At 40.2% G+C, this 19,555-nt stretch overlaps 1 protein-coding gene across 3 annotated transcripts in view; it reads right to left on the reverse strand.

Moving 5' to 3' along the window:
- Nucleotides 1-5,964: 5,964 nt before the first annotated feature.
- Nucleotides 5,965-19,555, reverse strand: part of LOC107687209 (thrombospondin-1-like) — a 14,878-nt gene continuing 1,287 nt past the window's right edge. The window contains exons 2-24 of one of the 3 annotated variants that reach the window (XM_016484445.1): nucleotides 19,254-19,313; nucleotides 19,058-19,128; nucleotides 17,286-17,848; nucleotides 16,915-16,990; nucleotides 16,285-16,377; nucleotides 16,089-16,198; nucleotides 15,820-15,945; nucleotides 15,211-15,307; nucleotides 13,265-13,438; nucleotides 13,007-13,183; nucleotides 12,752-12,925; nucleotides 11,698-11,825; nucleotides 11,463-11,615; nucleotides 11,148-11,366; nucleotides 10,965-11,072; nucleotides 9,986-10,145; nucleotides 9,775-9,893; nucleotides 9,447-9,681; nucleotides 9,112-9,339; nucleotides 8,760-9,031; nucleotides 8,573-8,670; nucleotides 7,485-7,624; nucleotides 5,965-7,391 (exon numbers count right to left, since the gene is read on the reverse strand). In XM_016484445.1, the coding sequence (XP_016339931.1) occupies nucleotides 7,381-7,391; nucleotides 7,485-7,624; nucleotides 8,573-8,670; nucleotides 8,760-9,031; nucleotides 9,112-9,339; nucleotides 9,447-9,681; nucleotides 9,775-9,893; nucleotides 9,986-10,145; nucleotides 10,965-11,072; nucleotides 11,148-11,366; nucleotides 11,463-11,615; nucleotides 11,698-11,825; nucleotides 12,752-12,925; nucleotides 13,007-13,183; nucleotides 13,265-13,438; nucleotides 15,211-15,307; nucleotides 15,820-15,945; nucleotides 16,089-16,198; nucleotides 16,285-16,377; nucleotides 16,915-16,990; nucleotides 17,286-17,848; nucleotides 19,058-19,121 (3,525 nt within the window). In that variant the 5' untranslated portion in view covers nucleotides 19,122-19,128; nucleotides 19,254-19,313 and the 3' untranslated portion in view covers nucleotides 5,965-7,380. Of the gene's footprint in view, nucleotides 7,392-7,484; nucleotides 7,625-8,572; nucleotides 8,671-8,759; nucleotides 9,032-9,111; nucleotides 9,340-9,446; nucleotides 9,682-9,774; nucleotides 9,894-9,985; nucleotides 10,146-10,964; nucleotides 11,073-11,147; nucleotides 11,367-11,462; nucleotides 11,616-11,697; nucleotides 11,826-12,751; nucleotides 12,926-13,006; nucleotides 13,184-13,264; nucleotides 13,439-15,210; nucleotides 15,308-15,819; nucleotides 15,946-16,088; nucleotides 16,199-16,284; nucleotides 16,378-16,914; nucleotides 16,991-17,285; nucleotides 17,849-18,398; nucleotides 18,470-18,592; nucleotides 18,671-19,057; nucleotides 19,129-19,253; nucleotides 19,332-19,555 lie in introns of those variants that run through there. The other 2 variants (XM_016484444.1, XM_016484443.1) reach the window with 2 other exon arrangements.

A 19,555-nucleotide genomic window follows, 5' to 3' on the forward strand; every position in this document is an offset into this window, starting at 1 on the left:
TATAATATCATTTAATATAAAAATTTAGTTTTGGTCTTTAGCAGAGGCGGACAGTAGTAAAGTATTTTACTCTGCTTTAAAAGAAAATGTTTCAAGTGTCTGTACTTTATCAGTGTTTTTCTTTAGAAAACTTCATTCCAAAGCATAATATTGTAATTTTTACTGTTTCATATTAAATATAATTTAATACTTAATTACATTAGAAATCTAGTACTTTCTTACATTTACTCAAGTAAAACTAATTCAAAGTTTTACAAGAAAGTACTAGAATAAGTGTTAAAGGTAAAAAAAAAAGCAAACTTTTATTTATGAAATGTAGTACAGTACAAAAGTACGACATTATGCTTTGGAATGTAGTGAAGTAAAAGTTTTCCAAAAAAAAAGAAAAAATTAAATTTACTTGAGTAAAGTAAATACTTTACTTTAAAATACTTCACTACTGGTCTTTAGTAGGATATCCGCATTTGCATTTAGCCTAAATGTGGGCTGCTTTTAAATTTGTAATTGTATTTTCTTGCCCCTGAAATACATTTTGAAATATAATTTGGTCTCAAGAATAAAATGAGATTTCTGTCATCATTTACTCATCATTATGATACTTTATAGGTGCACTTTTTATGGTGTGGGTCTAAATCTTTAATAGTTCCCACACATTAAAAAAAATAAACATAAGTGCATATTTTAAAATAAATTTGAATTGAACTATTTTTACTTTTTTCACAAAATGCACATTTTATGAACAGCATTATAACATTTTATTTTATTATTTGTAACATTTTAAGATTTTTAAAAGAAGTGTGGAAAAGCACTAATTCTGTGTGCAGCCCTAAAGCTCAAACAGTCAAAAAGTGACGCTCGCAACGCCAAGACCATGGGTTCGATTCTCAGCACCATCAAAGCTGTGTAAACTTCTTTGGATAAAAGCATCTGTCAAATGCATAAATGTGAATGTAAACACCCTCAGAGAGCAGCTGAGAAACTAACATAAAATAATCAAAAATATATATATATTTGTTTCTGTAGCAGCTGACATTAATCATGAAATATGCGTGTCAAATTGACCTGCAGACATTATAATCCCAATAGAATGTTTGAATTCAAATTTCACAACATATCAGAAATGAGAAAAAGTCACAAAATATCAAAAAAAATGTTTTTAACTGTTTTAAAATACAAGACTCATTTACTGGAGATTCACAATGACTGAAGATGAGAAGAGAAACTGATCAAAATGAAGATACTTTATGGTTAAACCAGAACATGTATCTGTCAATGGACTTTATTTAAAGGGAAAACACTTTTATATTTCTGAACCCAGTGACAAATGTTTGAACTTTTTTTAATGATAAACTCACTTCAGTTTGATACATTTCTCAGACTTACTATCTTCAGTCATTGTGAATCTCCAGTAAACATGTCTTGATTTAAGGATGTTCAGATGTTTGCGCTGGAAAACCAGACAAACATACTGAGTAAGAGCATGAGTTTCTGCAGCGTGAGAGTGTTTCGGTGTGTTGGTGGTAAATTGAGGAGGTCTGAACTCACCCTTCACCCTCATCTCGACCTCCAGCGCCTCTCGCACCCCGAGGGATGAAAGACAATAGTTTACTGAGGAACATGAGCTGATGACTGGAAGTCAGAGCAGTCTGGAGAATGATGAACGCGCTGTACTTTAGTCTGTTCAGAGGAAGAATTCTTTCAACTTTAGATCACTTAGACAAATTATATGTGACCCTGGAATACAAAAGCAGTCATAAGCAGCACAGGCATATTTGTAGCAATAGCCAAGAATACATTGTATGGGTCAAAATTATACATTTTTCTTTTATGCCAAAAATCATTAGAATATTAAGTAAAGATCATGTTCCATGAAGATGTTTTGTAAATTTCCTACCATGAATATATCAAAAATGTATTTATCTTTAGTAATATGCATTGCTAAGAACTTCATTTGGACAACTTTAAAGATGATTTTCTCAATATTTAGATTTTTTTGCACCCTCAGATTCCAGATTTTCAAATAGTTGTATCTCAGCCAAATATTGTCCGATCCTAACAAACCATACATCAATGGAAAGATTATTTCAGGTGATGTATACATTTCAATTTCACAAAATTGACCCTTATGACTGGTTTTGTGGTGCAGGGTCACAAATTATATTTTCTGTGGTGTATTTATGTGGAAAACTCATGGGGAAAAACATTCAAATATATTTTTAAATATGAAAAAAAAATGGCCAAAAATATATATTTGTTAAAATATGTTTTAAAATATGTAAATACGTTTTCTACCAATATTTTTTTGTATGTTTTTGAAAATGTATTTTAAAAATATAAAGATATTTTAAAAGAATTCAAAAATATATTTTGACCATATATTTCAATTCAAGAAAATACATTCACGTCACATTTGAATTTTTTTTTTTTGTCTATAACACACGTGAGCATATAACACATTTGAATAAAAATAATAATAAACTAAATAAGAATGTAGGCTACTGTAAGATTTCTTGCCTCTGAAATACATTTTAAAATATATTTTGGTATATATGAAGTTTGAAACTAAATATATTTTCAATTTCCAAAATATATTCCATTGAGCTTCACTCTTTACAACTTATATTTTTTATATTATTATATATATATTATATACATTTTAAATCAGATATGGCTAGCACTGTTAAACCTATGCGTTGGTCTCGTATACTGACGTATACTGTGTTTTCCGCAGCGTTCAGTGCGCTTGCTGGAGTCTCCGACGCACAAATCCAGGATTTGAGTGCAACTGAACACCTTAGCTGGTTTAACACTGCTTGACCAATATTTTAGATGAAGTGGCTCCCTTGAAAGTTAAATACAAAAACCTAAGTCTGAGCCATGGGTAAATGAGGCTGTTCGGGAGATTAGACGGACCTGTAGACGAGCAGAAAGGGAATGGAAGAAAGACAAACTACAGGTCTCCTACGAACTACTAAGGGACACTCTCTCTAAATTTCAACGGGCTGTGAGATCAGCAAAGTCCAAATACTTTGCTGACCTCATCGAAAGAAATTGTAATAATCCAAGAACTCTTTTTAAAACTATAAATGCTGTAGTAAATCCTGCTACTAGTATGCCCCATCAGTGTGAGTCAATAATTATGTGTGAAAATGTTCTGCAATTTTTTGTTAATAAGATAAGAGACATAAGATTGAATATCATGCCTGTAATAGCCGATCCAGCTGTGCCTCCTGTATATCATGTTGTTTTTAATCAATTTACAGTAATTTCTCTCTCTTCGTTGCAGGAAATTGTAAATAAGCTGAAACCCACTGGTTCCACGCTTGATGTAATTCCTCCTCGCCTTGTTAAACACGTTTTAAATTCGATAGGGCCCAATCTTTTAGCATTTATAAATAAATGTCTTGAGGCTGTAAATTTTCTAAATTTAAATGAAAATAAGACAGAGATTATCGTATTTGGGCACACACAATAAAAAAAAATAAAAAATCAAATTTGAATCTTGGCCCTCTCTCTCCATATATAAAAGCCTGTGTAAAAAACCTGGGAGTCTATTTGGATAGTGCTTTGAAGTTCGACATTCAGGTCAGCTCTGTGGTCAAATCTAGTTTCTTCCATCTAAGAGCACTGGCAAAGGTGAAGTCTTTTCTGTCTTTTAAGAACTTTGAGAGGGCTATTCATGCCCTCATTACTTCAAGGCTTGACTATTGTAACGCACTTTATATAGAGATAAGTCAAGGCTCACTTTCTAGACTTCAAGTGGTTCAGAATGCAGCGGCCAGGCTCCTGACTGGGGTTAAAAAATCTGAACACACCACACCGATGTTAATGTCATTACACTGGTTGCCGGTCCGCTACAGAATTGATTTTAAGGTCCTTTTAATGGTTTATAAAGCTCTAAACGGCTTGGCACCTTCTTACCTTACTGATCTTTTGTCGGAATATGACCCAGGGAAGTCCTTGAGATCATCAAATCAGGGAATATTAGTGGTTCCAAGAACAAAACTAAAACTTAGAGGTGACCGGGCATTTGCAGTAGCCGCGCCAACATTGTAGAATAGCCTGCCGGCTAGTATTAGGACTGCCAGAACTGTAGGTAATTTAAAATCAAAACTGAAGTTTTATTTGTTTGAAATAGCTTTTAACAAATGACATAGTGTCATGTTATATTTGGTATGTATATTTTTTGTTTTGTTTTGTTTATTGTATTTTTATTTGTTTTAATTTATTGTTTAATGTTTATGCACAGCACATTGGTCAACAGCTGTTGTTTTAAATAGTGCTTTATAAATAAAGTGACATTGACAAGCTGCCCTATTGAAAAGTAATCCACTCTCCAGATCCGAATCAGAACTAGTTTGAGCTCTTCATGAGGAAAGTGTTTGTTTTTTGGTCACTGCTGCATGTGCTCATGTCCGTCTCTGTTCTTCTCTCGCAGTCGATTCGTTTGTCTGACGATGAGTCGAGTAATCTGCTGCAGGAATGTGAGGAGGACATGATCCGATCTCCTGCAGGTTCCTCATCAGAATCATCTCTCGGGACGAGCTCAGCTCTGGATGCTTCTCCACGTCTCTCTGGCTCGGATCTGCTACAGCACAGTGAGACTGACACAAAGAAAGAGGCATGAAATATGAAGGAGACTGTTCTTCTGTTTTCTATTTCGCTCTGGTTCATAATCTAGGTCTTTGTGCTTTTAGAGTTGCACAATAAGTGAGGACATGAAAGTGTGTTTGTCATCCAGTCTCTGATGTGTCTGCCAGCGTCAGCATCACGGTCAGACTCCAGAACATCTGAAATAGAACGTAAGAGGACAAAATAAATTGTTCCTTTTCAAAAATCAAACCAATATGTCTTTTTATTCATGTCATGAGTTTTTGATTTACTCAAAGAAATATGTGGATCAAATCCATCTGAATCCATCTGATGCTGACCTTGGTCTTTGGTTAGTTGAGAACCCTCACTAGTGCACTTTTGTTGTGGCTCATTAACACACACTACCGTCCAAACATTTGGGTAATGCTTTAAATGAATAAAAAATGGCATATTTTGAAAATAAATCGAAAATTCGAAAATGTTTAAATCATTAAAATGTATCACGGTTTCCACAAATATATTGTGCAGCACAACTGTTTTCAACATCGATAATAATCAGAAATGTTTCTTGAGCAGCAAATCAGCATATTAGAATGATTTCTGAAGATCATGTGACACTGAAGACTGGAGTAATGATGCTGAAAATTCAGCTTTGATCACAGGAATAAATTATAGTTTAACAGATATTCACATAGAAAACAGCTATTTGAAATTATAATATGTTACTATTAGTTTTTACTGTATTTTGATTAAATAAATGCAGCCTTGGTGAACGGAAGAGATTTCTTTCAAAAATATTAAAGTCATACCAACCCCAAACTTTTGAACAGTAGTGTTGTAAATCAATGTGCAGAGCTAAAGCAAAAACAGCTCACATTGTCTTCACAAACTGTAGATTAGTGAGTGTAAAGCATGACATGTTTTATAATATCCATGTGCACGTTCTGAGCGAGTGTTCGGTGAATGTGGATTCGTGTTCATGTGAACGTGTTACAGCGACTCCAGCATTCCCAGCATTTCTGACCTTGAAGGTGAGTATTTGCTGATAAATGATCCTGGATTTCATGTGAAAGTACATGAGAAAATACAGTTTTTTAAACGCCCTTTTGACCAAATTAGCTTTTATTGTAGCAGTAACCGTGAGTCATTTTAACCATAAACCAAACCACAGACACAGACTACGCAATTAAAATGTCTACTCAAGACAACTTCTTATTTATGGACTGGATTCCTTTGAGATTTACAGTGTAAACTTTTTTTAGAAATCAGGCCAGCTGACTGTATTTTCATACCGAGCACAGTGCAGGTCAAGGGAAGACGTCATTTAAGCAGATTCTGGAGCTACTTAAAAACAAAAGTATTTCATTGTCATTTTTTACTCAAATGTATTTATTGTTCTTTGATTTTACAAAAGGATTGATAAGAATTAAACAACATTACTGTGTAAAACTAGTAACGATACTGACACTGAAGCATCCTTAAACATAAAAAACTAAGAAAATCCTCATCAGTGTGCAAACAGTTTATACAAACACTTCCAATGTCAGGTTACAGTTACTCATAAATTATATTAAATAGCATATATCTACACATAAGACATTAAAACAGGAAAAAAAACAACTTTACCAATAACTTATTTAAAAAAAAAAAAAAAAGACAATTCATTAATTAAGGCACTAACTATTTATATTGACTTTGCATTCATGTTCTACTGGGGCCTCTCATAAATTTAGTTTTTTTTCTTTTATTATTTACAGAATTAATGTTTTACTACATACAGTAGCTTTAAAACAAAACAGAACTGAATTATAAATGGCACAAATATAATTTGCAATTTTTGTTGAGTTCAATTATACACCAGTGAGGTAATATTTGTACGTTTACATCATATTTTGTTCACCATTCATTCACCCCAGTCTGTTCCTCTCGGACGGAAGGGAACACTCCAGTTGTTCTCTTTGTTTGTTAGTTTCAGTAATTTGTGGCACTGAGATGAGTTCTCATACATCCATCTCCTCTCAACACAATAAATAAATTAAACAAGTGCGCCTATTATCCGTCCCTCTGTAACATCTCAACTTCCTTTTTCATTTCCGCTTGTTTAGAGCCACAAAAACTCTTGAGTCTGTGAATGATTATAAAAGCTCATCAGGACATCTGTGTATTAATCTAAGACATGAACTTCCTCCTTGAGTGGCAAATCACAAAGGTCCTTCTAGCCCTGAGAAGCACTCCACTCTATAAACAGTGAAATTAAGACTCTTGGGTTGTCAACATCGATGACTGAATCTGATCAAAAACAGACATCAAGACTGCTGAATTTGGGGGGTAATGGGTAACAAGCCTGAATCAATGAGTCCTGAAGATCTGGATGTCTCAATCCATGCAGAAGAACACGCTTTCACAAAGTCAAACAGACAGTCTGTGCTGCGTGTCACTCCTCAACAGTTCCTCCTGTGGGATCTCGAACCCACCAGAATCGAGGGAAAGCTTTTGCTTCAGTTTATAAGTGGCTCTTTTGTCATGATCATAGTCCACAGCAGATCTGAGCTGACATTACAGAAGAACTTCCCTTTACCAATTGCATGATAAGAAACAAGCTGAGATGATTGATGGCTCTTCATGCTCAACCTGCTCCTGTGGTCCTTGCTTATATGGAAAGTTTTTGGCCTCCACGTTTGGATCCTCGATCCCACCACAGAAGGGTTTTATAACACAGAACACATTTAAACCGACAGAAAAGAACAGATAGCGGGCACATACATAAGGAAAACGCTGATGGAGCCATTAAGATGCATCTGCAAGAGAGTCAAACAAACACTTGTGAGCTTTCCTGAACAATAAGACAGCTACAGAGAGAAATATTCTTCAAAACTATTCAAACGTGTTACCTCGGCATTCGTATTTGAGGTCTGAGAAGTAAACCATCTCTTGAGAGAAGACAAAGAGGCCAAGTCTTCCTCCGGCATATGTCTTGTCATTGATGCTTCCTGAATCAGCCAAGACTTTCTTGCCTTCATACATAATGACTCTAAAAATCAATCAAAAGAACAGGAGTAAGTGAAGCTGTTTTTTCAGTTTAGCTGTTTAATAACTAGGAAAAAATGGTTGAAAGAAGTCAGGGGTGTCCAAAATCGGTCCTGGGGGCCGGTGTCCTGCAGAGTTTATCTTCAACTTGCCTCAACATACCTGCCTGGAAGTTTCAAGTATGCCTAGTTCTGGGGCCTCATTTACAAAGCGTGCATACGCTCAGATTTGATCTTAGAGTGTGTGTACGCTTAAATCCACACCAACGCTCATATTTCTAAAAACTGGCTTTGACGTGGAAAAGTGCTTAGCGTCATGTCAGGGTCTGAGCAGACCTACGCACTTTTTCTTGTTCGAGTACTGCAGGTTTTTGGAAATGTAAGCTGTTCTTGCAGCTAGCTGTTCTAAATTAAACAATATGGATGATGACTGGTGATCTTTTACATGTTAATGACATTAATTAGGAGTCGTTTACAAGGCAGAGAGCTGAAACCATTTATTTGCGCACAAGTTCAAGACCATTTGCGATTCATAGATTACACATCTGAAAGAGAGGTGTACATTCATTTTATGCATCACATGTACGCATATTTGAGAGATGATCGTAAGATCAATTTTAGGATGGTTTCTGCATAACATTTTATAAATGAGGCCCCAGGTGTGTTTGATTAGGTTTAGAGCCAAACTCTACAGGACACTGGCCCTCCATGACCGAGTTTTGACACCCCTGATCTAAGTTAAGGCTGCCCAATGCTGTTCCTGGAGATCCACCTACCTGCAGAGTTCAGTTCCAACCCTGCTCCATCACACCTGTGTGGAATTATCAAGAGGTCCTCAAGCTCCTAAATAGCTGGTTCAGTTGTGTTTGATGAGGACCAGAGCTTAGCTGAGAAATTTAGAGCTCCAGGAACGGGATTGGGCACTCCTGATCTAAGTTGGCTTCCACACTTACCTGATGTGTCCGGTTTTGGGTCTGTGGATCAGGTGCCATCTGTAGGCGGTGTAATCCTTCCAGCCAATGTTCTTGGGATCATGCCACAAGGTACGCACCTGCGAATGGTCCAAAATAAGGTGAGCAGGACATTTCAAACACCAAACTCAATTGAATGTTCTCATGACAGCTTGAGACCGATACGTACTTGTCCCTCGGTGTCTCCAGTGTGCCACAAAGCGTTCCTGAGGTGTTCACCCGGTCCTGTGGTCGAGTTCACTACTTTAATGGACAGTCCAGAGTACCCCTGTGCTTTAGTGGGTGTATGAGACCAGTAGGTCTGTGTGATCTGTTTCCACATCACCACGTAGAAACGTGAGCTGGATTGGTAGCCAAACACAAAGCCGGCGTAGTCGTCGTCACGGTCTGTGTTGATGAAGAATGTGCCGCTAAAGTCCACGGCATTGAACTCATCATAACCTGAGGGACAACAACAACAAGAAGATTAACTGGATGTAGATGAATGTGTTTATCATGAGCTGTATCTCTCAACCACTTACCAACAGCAATGCCAGGATCACAGTTGACGGTCTGCAGAAGTTCTTTGCCCTGGTGACGGACAACCCAGTTGGGGTCGATTTGGGAAGTTCCCGTGGGATCGAGAGGAACCATTTGGAACCTACGGAAGTCTGTTTCACTGATGCCAAAGTTCTCCGGGCAAACGTCGTAAATATCCGGCACGTTATCGACGTCAAAGTCGTCCTTGCAAACGTCGCCTCGCCCGTCTCCTAGGCAGGAGAAAAGAGGCAAAAATTCAGCATGTGGAAGTTTACACTCGCACAAATAAAATTTCACATGAAATGGACAAAAATCAGCGCCGGCGCATTGGACTCACCGTCCGAATCCAGTTGATCTGGGTTGAAGGCGAGTCGGCAGTTGTCTTTGTCATCAGGCACGCCATCATTGTCGTCGTCGTGATCGCAGGCATCTCCTTTGCCGTCCTTGTCGTGGTCGACCTGGTTGGCGTTGGAGATGTAGGGACAGTTGTCAAGGTTGTTCTGATGGCCATCCTCATCGATGTCCTGGTTGTTGTCACACTTGTCTCCAATGTTGTCAGAGTCAGAGTCGATCTGTGACATCACATGGATTATTGCAAAGTCTTCATCCTCTGCTGTTCATAGTTGCACACTAAAGTCTTAAAAAAGCAAGTTCAAGCATCTCACCTGGTCAGGGTTGTGCTCCAGTGGGCAGTTGTCACAGTGGTCACCCACTCCGTCTCGGTCACTGTCTCTCTGGTCAGTGTTGTACACATATGGACAGTTGTCCTTCTCATTCAGGATGCCTAGACAAATAAATTCCAGTGTTACACCAAAACACTCTTATAATGGTTTCTGCGTTTTTTGTGTTGATCGAGTTACATGATGAAAGACTTACCATCACCATCGATGTCAATAGCACACGCATCACCCTCGCCGTTGTTGTCGGTGTCGGTCTGTTCTGGATTACTGTCATATGGACAATTATCGCATCTGTCACCAACTTGATCGCGGTCATGGTCGTACTGTCTTGGGTTAAAGATGAACGGGCAATTGTCCTGGTTCAAAACAAAAACATCCAGCCAAGTCAGTGATGAAACCAGAAAGACAGAAAACATCTGGAGACTCTCTTTACCTCACCGATCGAAATTTCTAAATACACACACACAACATAGAGAAGCACTAAACAAAATTAATGTCTGAAGCGATATGCCATGGACGTGATGGTTTGGGAAACAGCTGTGCTGGAATGCACTGTTTTTGGCTGCAAGACTCTGACTGTTTGTTTGCCAGTCAAATTTTTTCCAAGTGTACGATTTGAATTATGGATGTTAAACCAAGCGATCCAGAATGGCTGGATGGAAGCCATCATAAATGCTTTATTTATTTGCTACTGGCAAAGTTCCGCTTTCTCTCTTTCTTTCTTTTGTTCACTGTGTACTTTTTTAATAAAAATAACACTTATATACTATATAAAGAATACTTATATAATATAAAGAATACTTATATTTATTTGTTACCACCCTACATCCTAGTACATCCCTACATCTTATTCTATTCTATTCCTATTCTACTCTATATATTGCACACCTGTACATACAATTTATTTTATTTTTCAATTTATTTTTCAATTTTTTGTTTATTTATATTTACACGTGTATTTTTATTCTCATCTTATTTTTTTATTGTCTGTGTGTTGTTTTTGTTGTCTCTGTGTACTGGAAGCTTGTGACACTAAAACAAATTCCTTGTATACGCAAACATACTTGGTAATAAAGCTTTTTCTGACTTCTGACTTCTTTCTTTTTTAGTCAGTAGCATGCTATGACAGTCATCTCTATATTCTCTTGCAGAAGAACAATGTGTTTACGACTTACCCCGTCATCAGGGATCCCATCATTGTCATCATCATTGTCACAAGCATCTCCAGTTCCATCTTTGTCATAGTCTTCTTGACCAGAGTTGGGAAGGTCAGGACAGTTGTCCTAAAAATGACATGTTTTGATGAAGATTCTGTAAAACCTTGTGTAATGGGATATGGTGAAGAAATGGTCACATACCTTCTTGCAGTGGTAGGTGGCGTTTTCCACACAGTGCAGGTCCGTATTTGGCCAGCCGTCAAGGTCAGAGTCCTCTCCACAGATGTAACCGTTCCCAGCATAGCCTGGTTTACATTCGCAGCGGTACATGATGTCAGAGAAGATGCCCAAGTAGATGCATTTGGCATTCTTATTGCAGTCATGGCTGCCATCCTCGCATGGGTTTCTAGGTGTGCAGACCTGTGAATAGGTCGATTTAATGTTGGTTAGCACTTCATGGAAGGAGAAAGAACTGGCCCTTCCCATCATTAACACTGTTCTTAAGACTAGTCTAACCTGTTTTTTGGCAATGGCCTGCTCCGTTCCCCTGCCGAAGGGCTGCTGTCCAGAGTAGCGTGGAGGGCAGGGCAGGCAGTTGTAGCCTGGTTCTGTGTTCACACACTGGTGGACTCCATTGAGCACGAAACAGGCATCGGGAACTTCTTTGCACTGCATATACCAAAATTAAGAATATTTAGAAACAGCAGTATCTTCATTTAGAGGTGCCTATCTCATTAGCGTGACACCTCACCTCGTCAATGTCTTGACAGTGGACTCCATCCCCAGTGTATCCAACCGGACACTCGCCACACTTCCAGGAGCCATCGGGGAAGCTGGTGCATTTGGTGCCGGCGAAGCACGGGTTAGACAGGCATCCATCTGTTCATGATAGTACAGAACTTATTTTGATATCCTATTACAAGAATTTTCAACTTGATCCTTATCAATAGCTATGTTTCCATCAGCCTGTTTTTATGCGCATTTTGTTTGAAGTATCACATCAGAAATGAGTGATGGACACGGCAAATTTCGATTAAAAATCCCTTAATTCTGTCGACGCCAATAGTCTCGTAGGCAGCGCGGCCGACATATAGCGCTGTTGCGCTCCGGGCGTCCCGAGTTCGAGTCCCGGCTCATGGACCTTTCCCGATCCTGTCCCCCTCTCTCCCTCCAACTTCAATTCCTGTCCTGTCCTAATAAAAATGGCAATAAAAGCCAAAAATATATCTTTTTAAAAATCCCTTAATATAATTTTTTTTACGCTCGCTTGAGGTGGTTTTTGACTTGTGAGAAAAAGGGTTAATGCGAATAATGGGAGATGGAAACACATTTACCGAATAAATTCCTCCACATGCATCAAAAGTCATGTGACTTTGTGCGATGGGATGGCAAATCCTGGCTAACCAGCGGACCGACCTTGTTGCACAGCATCTGAAATGTTGTTATGGTCATTCTTAAATGCCTGAGCAAAGTCTGTCATCGAAGTATTTCTGTATAATTGCCTGCCAGAACTGTTTTACACGACTGTGCCCAAACAGCCGGCATCCGCCTCCGAAAGCAATGACCGTATTTACCGTGTTTCATCTTGAGGTGCAAGAATTTATTATTATTATATGAAAATTACTATATTCAGTGGCTTCTCCTACTTTTCTTAGTGATATATAGTGCCAGTTTATCAGGAAGTGACAATTTTGTTCTCTTTGACTCGTTGGATGGAAACATTTATGCGACATTCCAAATTTGCGCACAAGTTAAATTCACAGTTGTGGATGGAAACTCAGCTAATGAAGCATGTTATGTCTTACCAACTGGACACGACTGGGCGTTGCACAAACGGGTGCCTTTGGAGTCACCCATACATTCTTTTCCACCATATTTGGGAGCGGGGCTGTTACACAGACGGTGTCTGCGCTGCATTCCTCCACCGCACGTGACGGAGCAAGAGTCCCATGGTGACCAGGGTCCCCAACCTCCATTCACTGAGACACCGAGAGAAATGCAGGGTCATTGGGGTTTTCAGGTTATATTCTGCAAACACTTCAACAGGTGAAAAAACTCACCTGGGCATGGATCCTTCTGGCACGGTTCAGTCTGACGACCATCTCCCTCGCAGTCTTTCCCGCCCATCTGAGGTGTAGGGGAGTTGCACAACCGGATGCGAGTGATGACGCCCTCGCCACACGTCACTGAGCAAGAAGACCAGGGGGACCAATGGCTCCAGCCGCCGTCCTGCTTGACTGCATGAAGACAGAAATAAGCATTAATGAGGTGCATGGGGATCCAAATATGATGCAAGTGGCAGATGTAGTTCAACTCACAACGTTTGTCGCATTCTTGTGTGTAACAATCTCTCGTCTGGACAGACGTGCCGTCGCAGTTGCTGTTGATTCGGTCACAGGAGCGTCCGCGCTGCTGAATGCCTCTGCCGCAGGTCACCGAACAGTGTGTCCATTCCGACCAGGGCGACCAGCCATCCACACCCGCATCGTTCGCTTGAAGAAAACAATCAGAGAAAATATGTGAGCCGTGCTGGCAAAATGAGTGTGAATACGCACGGGCTAATTTTGAGCTACAGACAAAAAAAGTAAAAAATGTCAATTTTGGTCGATTTTGAGGTTTTCACAAAAATTTGTTCATTAAGCCCTCATCTAGAGATCCCAATGCTCCAAATACTGTTTAAAAATGTAAAATTATCTTTATTTGTACGTTTTCTGAGAGGAGTACCTTTTCTCTGCTCACTTCTCGCACTGACTGTTCGAAGCGCCCACATAAAGACAACACAGCCTGCACATGATCCCGATAAATATACACATACACACAGTATTTAAGTATTCACGCAAACATAATCTGTTATGTCTTAAGTGAACTTTTGGGGAAAAACATCGGATGTGTAACATATTAGATCCGTGCATTATAATAGGGCTTCATATATAAGCCGTCTGTCACATTAATGTTAATCTAACAATAAAAGAAAAGAGGGAATTGCTCGCTGCTCTTGATTGAACTGCTTTTGTAGTTTTAATAATCAATTTATTTGTAATGAACACACTAAATAGATTTTTACATTTGATTATTTGGTTTTCTTACCTGAATGCTTTTGTTTAGATGTAAAATTAAAAAGTAATACACTACACTTGTTCTTTTTTGCATCTTTTCTTATTTATAACAAAGATAAAATAAAAAATAGCTATATTGTGATAATTAATACAGAAATGATTATTAAGTAAATAATTGGAGGAAAAGATGCAATGTTGCTAGGTGATTTTTGCTTTGGAACCTCAGGAAACTTTAACTCGATTTTTCTCGAAATGGACTTTGCTGACTCTATCGACTTCAAACGCTCAGTCATTTTTTTGTCTGATTCCAACAAATCATACATCATTTGGAAGGCCTTTTAAAGGCACAATATGTAAGTTTTCGCCGCTAGAGGGCGCGTATTCAAAACAAACAAAGAAACAAAGGCATAGTTTGATGATGCCGTGACCGAGTGTGGAATCATGGGAGTTGTGGTCTTCATCCCCACAGCTGATGCAATCCGATGGGACTCGGGCAGAAATTATGTTCATGGATGAGCAAATGATTTATTAATGTAGTAGAATGAAGCAGGGTGAGGCTGAAAGCCGTCGAAGCGAAACGAGGCGCTGAACGAGCGCGACACATGGCTGGAAAGCAGCGGAGCTTTTATTATGCCACAGTCGAGCGCTGCCGCTGCTTCCGGTCGTGCGTATGTGGGGTAAAGCAGCGGAGCTTTTATTATGCCACAGTCGACCGCTTCCGCTGCTTCCGGTCGTGTGTATGTGCGGAAAAAAAAGCAGCGCTGTTTTATCATACTAGATACATTTGGTTCTGTTATAATGCTACTCTGTGCGGTCGTCACCGGTCTATTAAAACACACAACATATTAAAGCGTCTTTGGTGTTTCCATGTTTTCTACAAAATGAAACTGGAAATCGAGGGGTTATGACGTCATTAGCAGGCGACACAATGACACTATAGACACGCTCCGTGTCACTAGTTAAAATTGCTTATTTCTCTGGATTTAAACATTCTTCGAAAAACGTTTGGCATAATGTATGCACACAAGTCAGCAAAATATATAACACTGTTCTAGTGGTTTTTGGATATTTTAATAAAAAAATCTTACATATTGTGCCTTTAATGGAGAACGTAAAAATAAAAATAACAATTTTTTGAAAATTTGCTCATTGTGGCCAGAGATCAGATGAATGATGACCTACATTATGAATTCTGAAACTTGACTTACGTGTTCCACAGCGTGGGCAGCATTCGCCATCAGGGACGGTGGCGTTGGCACAGGGCATGAGAGGACAAGAGATTTCACGGCACACAGTGGCGGAGTTCTGCGAATAAAATATTTGAAGCAAGTTTAATCGCACGATCCCAACAGCTGCACATAATGGATGAGAAATAAACGCCTCTCAGCTGGCAATAAAAAGTGACCCTTGGCTTTGGCAGGAAAATTGTGTGGTGATATAAACTCTGAGCGGGCAGCAGGGGAATACATCTGACCGGACTAACAAAGTGTTTTAATGTGGCCAGCATGAGGGTGGAGAAGACATACTGAGTCAGCGGCCACAACCGCACACACACAAACACACACGCAGGCGCTGGTCTCACCGGAAACCAGAGACAGCGGGTATCACTCACCAATTAAAACATTCCTGAATCCCGGCCATTCAGATGCATGTGTGCAGTGAAACAGAGACACAGAATGGATTGAGAGAGGAAGAGACTGCACCTTTTTTCCTTCTCCAACACCAAGACCAGGGATTTTGACTAACTTAACCACCAGCTACCCACACAAAACAAGTACTGAAACTTTAAGTTTTTACATCAGTAGGAAGACCCATACCTGACATGTGCAGTGGGTGCAGCTGTCCACCGTCCACTCGTCTTTGTCTCTGTAAACGATGCCATTGTGCAGACAAACCCCCTCGTGGATTTTAATCTGAGTCATGATTAAGTTATTGTCTGCTGTCTGAAAGCCAGAAGAAGAACAGAGGAACTGTCATTAGAAACAACTTTGAGGGAAGTGGCTGAGGAACAACTGTTTGGCATCTGAAGAGAAACAGGGTGGAGAGACACATGTATGTATGAACATCAGCTGGTTTTGATCCTCACCACTTGGCGGAGCTCGTTTGACAACTGCTTCACCACCATGCCGAGTCCCTTGAGCTCCTTAAACATGCTCGACAGATCGTCGCATGGGAATCCACAGATGTCCTGCAGATCTGAAGAGGAACAGGATTCTGACGTTAACTTCACGAGTCCATGATGAGACCCCAGACACATTACAAGCACATGACGATCATCTGACCTTTAGACTTGTGTCCGGTGTAATCAGTGCGGATGGCCGGGCTGGATCCGTTCACGGGGTTTTCCAAGGTCATGACATCAGTGATGAAGGTTGCTGTATTGACAACGCATGAGCTTTAATATAACATCTCTGATTTATATATGTGACCCTGGAGCACAAAAGCAGTCATAAGTAGCACAGGTATATTTGTAGCAATAGCCAACAAATACATTGTTTGGGTCAAAATTATCCATTTTTCTTTTATGCCAAAAATCATTAGGATATTAAGTAAAGATCATGTTTCATGAAGATATTTTGTAAATTTTCTACCGTAAATATATCAAAACTTAATTTTTGATTAGTAATATGCATTGCTAAGAATTTCATTTGGACAACTTTTTTTCACAATATTTAGATTTTTTTTTGCACCCTCAGATTCCAGATTTTCAAATAGCCAAATATTGTCCTATCATAACAAACCATACATCAATGGAAAGCTTATTTATTCAGCTTTCAGATGATGTCTCAAAAAATTGATCCTTATATGACTGGTTTTGTGGTCCAGGGCCACACATGCTATATTTATTTACTTACATTTTTATTTGTTCAGCATGTAAGAATATAAAAAGTCATGCTCTATTAAGCACTCACAGCTCTCGCATCCTTTGTTGCGTAAAATCGCATCCAGCGTCGTTCCAAAAACAAACCGCACGTTCTGGAGAACTCCCTGTAAAACGGGATAATGGTCAAAAACCGAGGCTGGCAGAAAAAACCAGACACAGTTCCAACAGCTACTATTACATGGAACATTCAGACGAAGACTGTTAAACAAAAAACACTCGCGAAAGACGAAGCGCTTTGCGCGCATGAACCGCGTCTTTACGCGTTTCCAAAAGTCTCGTTAGAGGAAGAAAATACGCATCAAATGGAACTGTAATACATCGGATAGCACGATAATATCACAGATGACTACAATCAATCAGATCCGATACATCAAACATAAACAAAACCCAGATTCTTACCATGAAGCGATCGGATTTGGCGACTCCTTTGGCGATCCTCAGGCTCGAGATGTCCGCGCTCTCCTGATTCAGGATCTGCTGGATCGGAGCATCGAGTTCTTGAGTGTTGATCTCCTCGCAGCCCACATGGACCTGAGCTCGATCCTCCTGCACAAACACCGTGATGTTCTTCCAGTGTCCGTTCGCCACGTCCACGTCCTCAATGGACACCACATGCTGCCCGCTCGCGGTCCAGTACACCAGATCCACGGTGTTGGCTTTCCCGTTGGAGATGATCTCAAAGACGGATCCGGTGCCGTCTGTCCTCTCCACTGAGACCAGGCTGCCCCTAGTGCGCTTGGCTTGCTTGAGGTTGGCGGTGAAGATGAAGCCTCTCTCGCTCTGGATGGAGTAGATCAGGTCCCTGAAGGAGAGCTCGGGCACTGAGGGGATCAGGTTCGGGTTCAGGATCTTGTACGCGGGGCTGTTTGGATCGGGTCCCTTCACTAAACTCACCCCGTGATGCTTCTTGTGGACATGAGTGAGCTCGAACAGGTCAAACACGGTGTCATCATCCGGCATTTCTGCGGATTCCGAGAGAAAACGAACGTGAGCGTGTACGAATATATCCAACCCGATCTCATGAAAGTGCGTATCAATAGCATGAGTTTATGTTTCGATTTGGAGTACTATTTATACGCAGAAATTGACTTTTGGCGTGCGTATGATACGCAATGGCTAGGATTAGGGTTGTGGGGTAGATGCGTATCATATGCACGCGAAAACTGCGTATTATATGCACGTCAAAGTCAATTTCTGCGTATCAGTAGCACGATGTTTGTATTTGGCATACTATTTATACGCATTTTCATGAGACCGGGCTGAAAAATACAATACAATACACATTTTATTTCTGTAGTACATTTAAAACAACTGCCATTGACCAAATTGCTTTTCAGCATCATTACATACAGTCACGCAAACAAAATTAAACTTTAAAAATTAAAACCTGATCACTCTAATCAATTCTAAAAGCTCTACTAAAAAGGTAAGATTTCAGTCTAGACTTAAAAGCATCCACAGATGCATTGGAGGAGGAGCAGCCACTGAGAATCAATCAAAGTTTCTCCTCACCTACGCGTCTGCTGCTCACGCAACTCCACAAGAAGAGGCACAAAACGAGTCCTCTCAGAGTCATGATTCCCCTGAAATCACATCACATCACATCACATCACATCACATCACATCACATCACCACATCACACATCTGTCTGTAGCTACATGTGAAAAACCGTCTCGAAAGCGCAACGCTGAACGCTGAAAATCACCTGAAGAGAGACACTCTTATAGTGAAGACGCTTTGCCGAGATCCCCTTGTATCTTTGACTGTCTGTGTGTGTGTTGGAGATGTTCCGCTCTTCTGTGCACATGAGACTCCAGCGCTATTTAAGTAATTTCACACATTCCTCAGCTGCTCTCTCGACCAATCAGCGTTCAGCATGAGCGGTGAAGATGCAGCCTCTCTCGCTCTGAATGGAGTAGATCAGGTCCCTGAAGGAGAGCTCGGGCTCTGAGGGGATCAGGCTCGGGTTCAGGATCTTGTACGCGGGGCTGTTTGGATCGGGTCCCTTCTCTAAACTCACCCCATGATGCTTCTTATGAACATGAGTGAGCTCGAACAGGTCGAACACGGTGTCATCATCTGGCATTTCTGCAGGTTCGAATGCGAACGTGAGCACGCACGAATATACCAAACACATGAGAACGAACCAAAGCATAAAGTTTCTCCTCACCTACGCGTCTGCTGCTCGCGGAACTCCACAACAAGAGGCACACAACGAGTCCTCTCAGAGTCATGATTCCCCTGAAATCACATCACATCACATCACATCACATCACATCACATCACATCACATCACATCACACATCTGTCTGTAGCTACATGTGAAAAACCGTCTCGAAAGCGCAACGCTGAAAAGAAACACTCACCTGAAGAGAGACACTCTTATAGTGAAGACGCTTTGCCGAGATCCCCTTGTATCTTTGACTGTCTGTGTGTGTGTTGGAGATGTTCCGCTCTTCTGTGCACATGAGACTCCAGCGCTATTTAAGTAATTTCACACATTCCTCAGCTGCTCTCTCGACCAATCAGCGTTCAGCAGGACGCGCATATTCAACATCAGGAGAAAAAAACTGCGCATTCCACAGCAAACTTTCCATCAGCACACACACACACACACACACACACACACACACACACACACACACTCACACACACACACACACACACA

Source organism: Sinocyclocheilus anshuiensis, unplaced genomic scaffold (genome assembly GCF_001515605.1).
Source record: "Sinocyclocheilus anshuiensis isolate Anshui unplaced genomic scaffold, SAMN03320099.WGS_v1.1 scaffold1569, whole genome shotgun sequence".
In the NCBI taxonomy this organism is placed as follows: Eukaryota; Metazoa; Chordata; class Actinopteri; order Cypriniformes; family Cyprinidae; genus Sinocyclocheilus; species Sinocyclocheilus anshuiensis.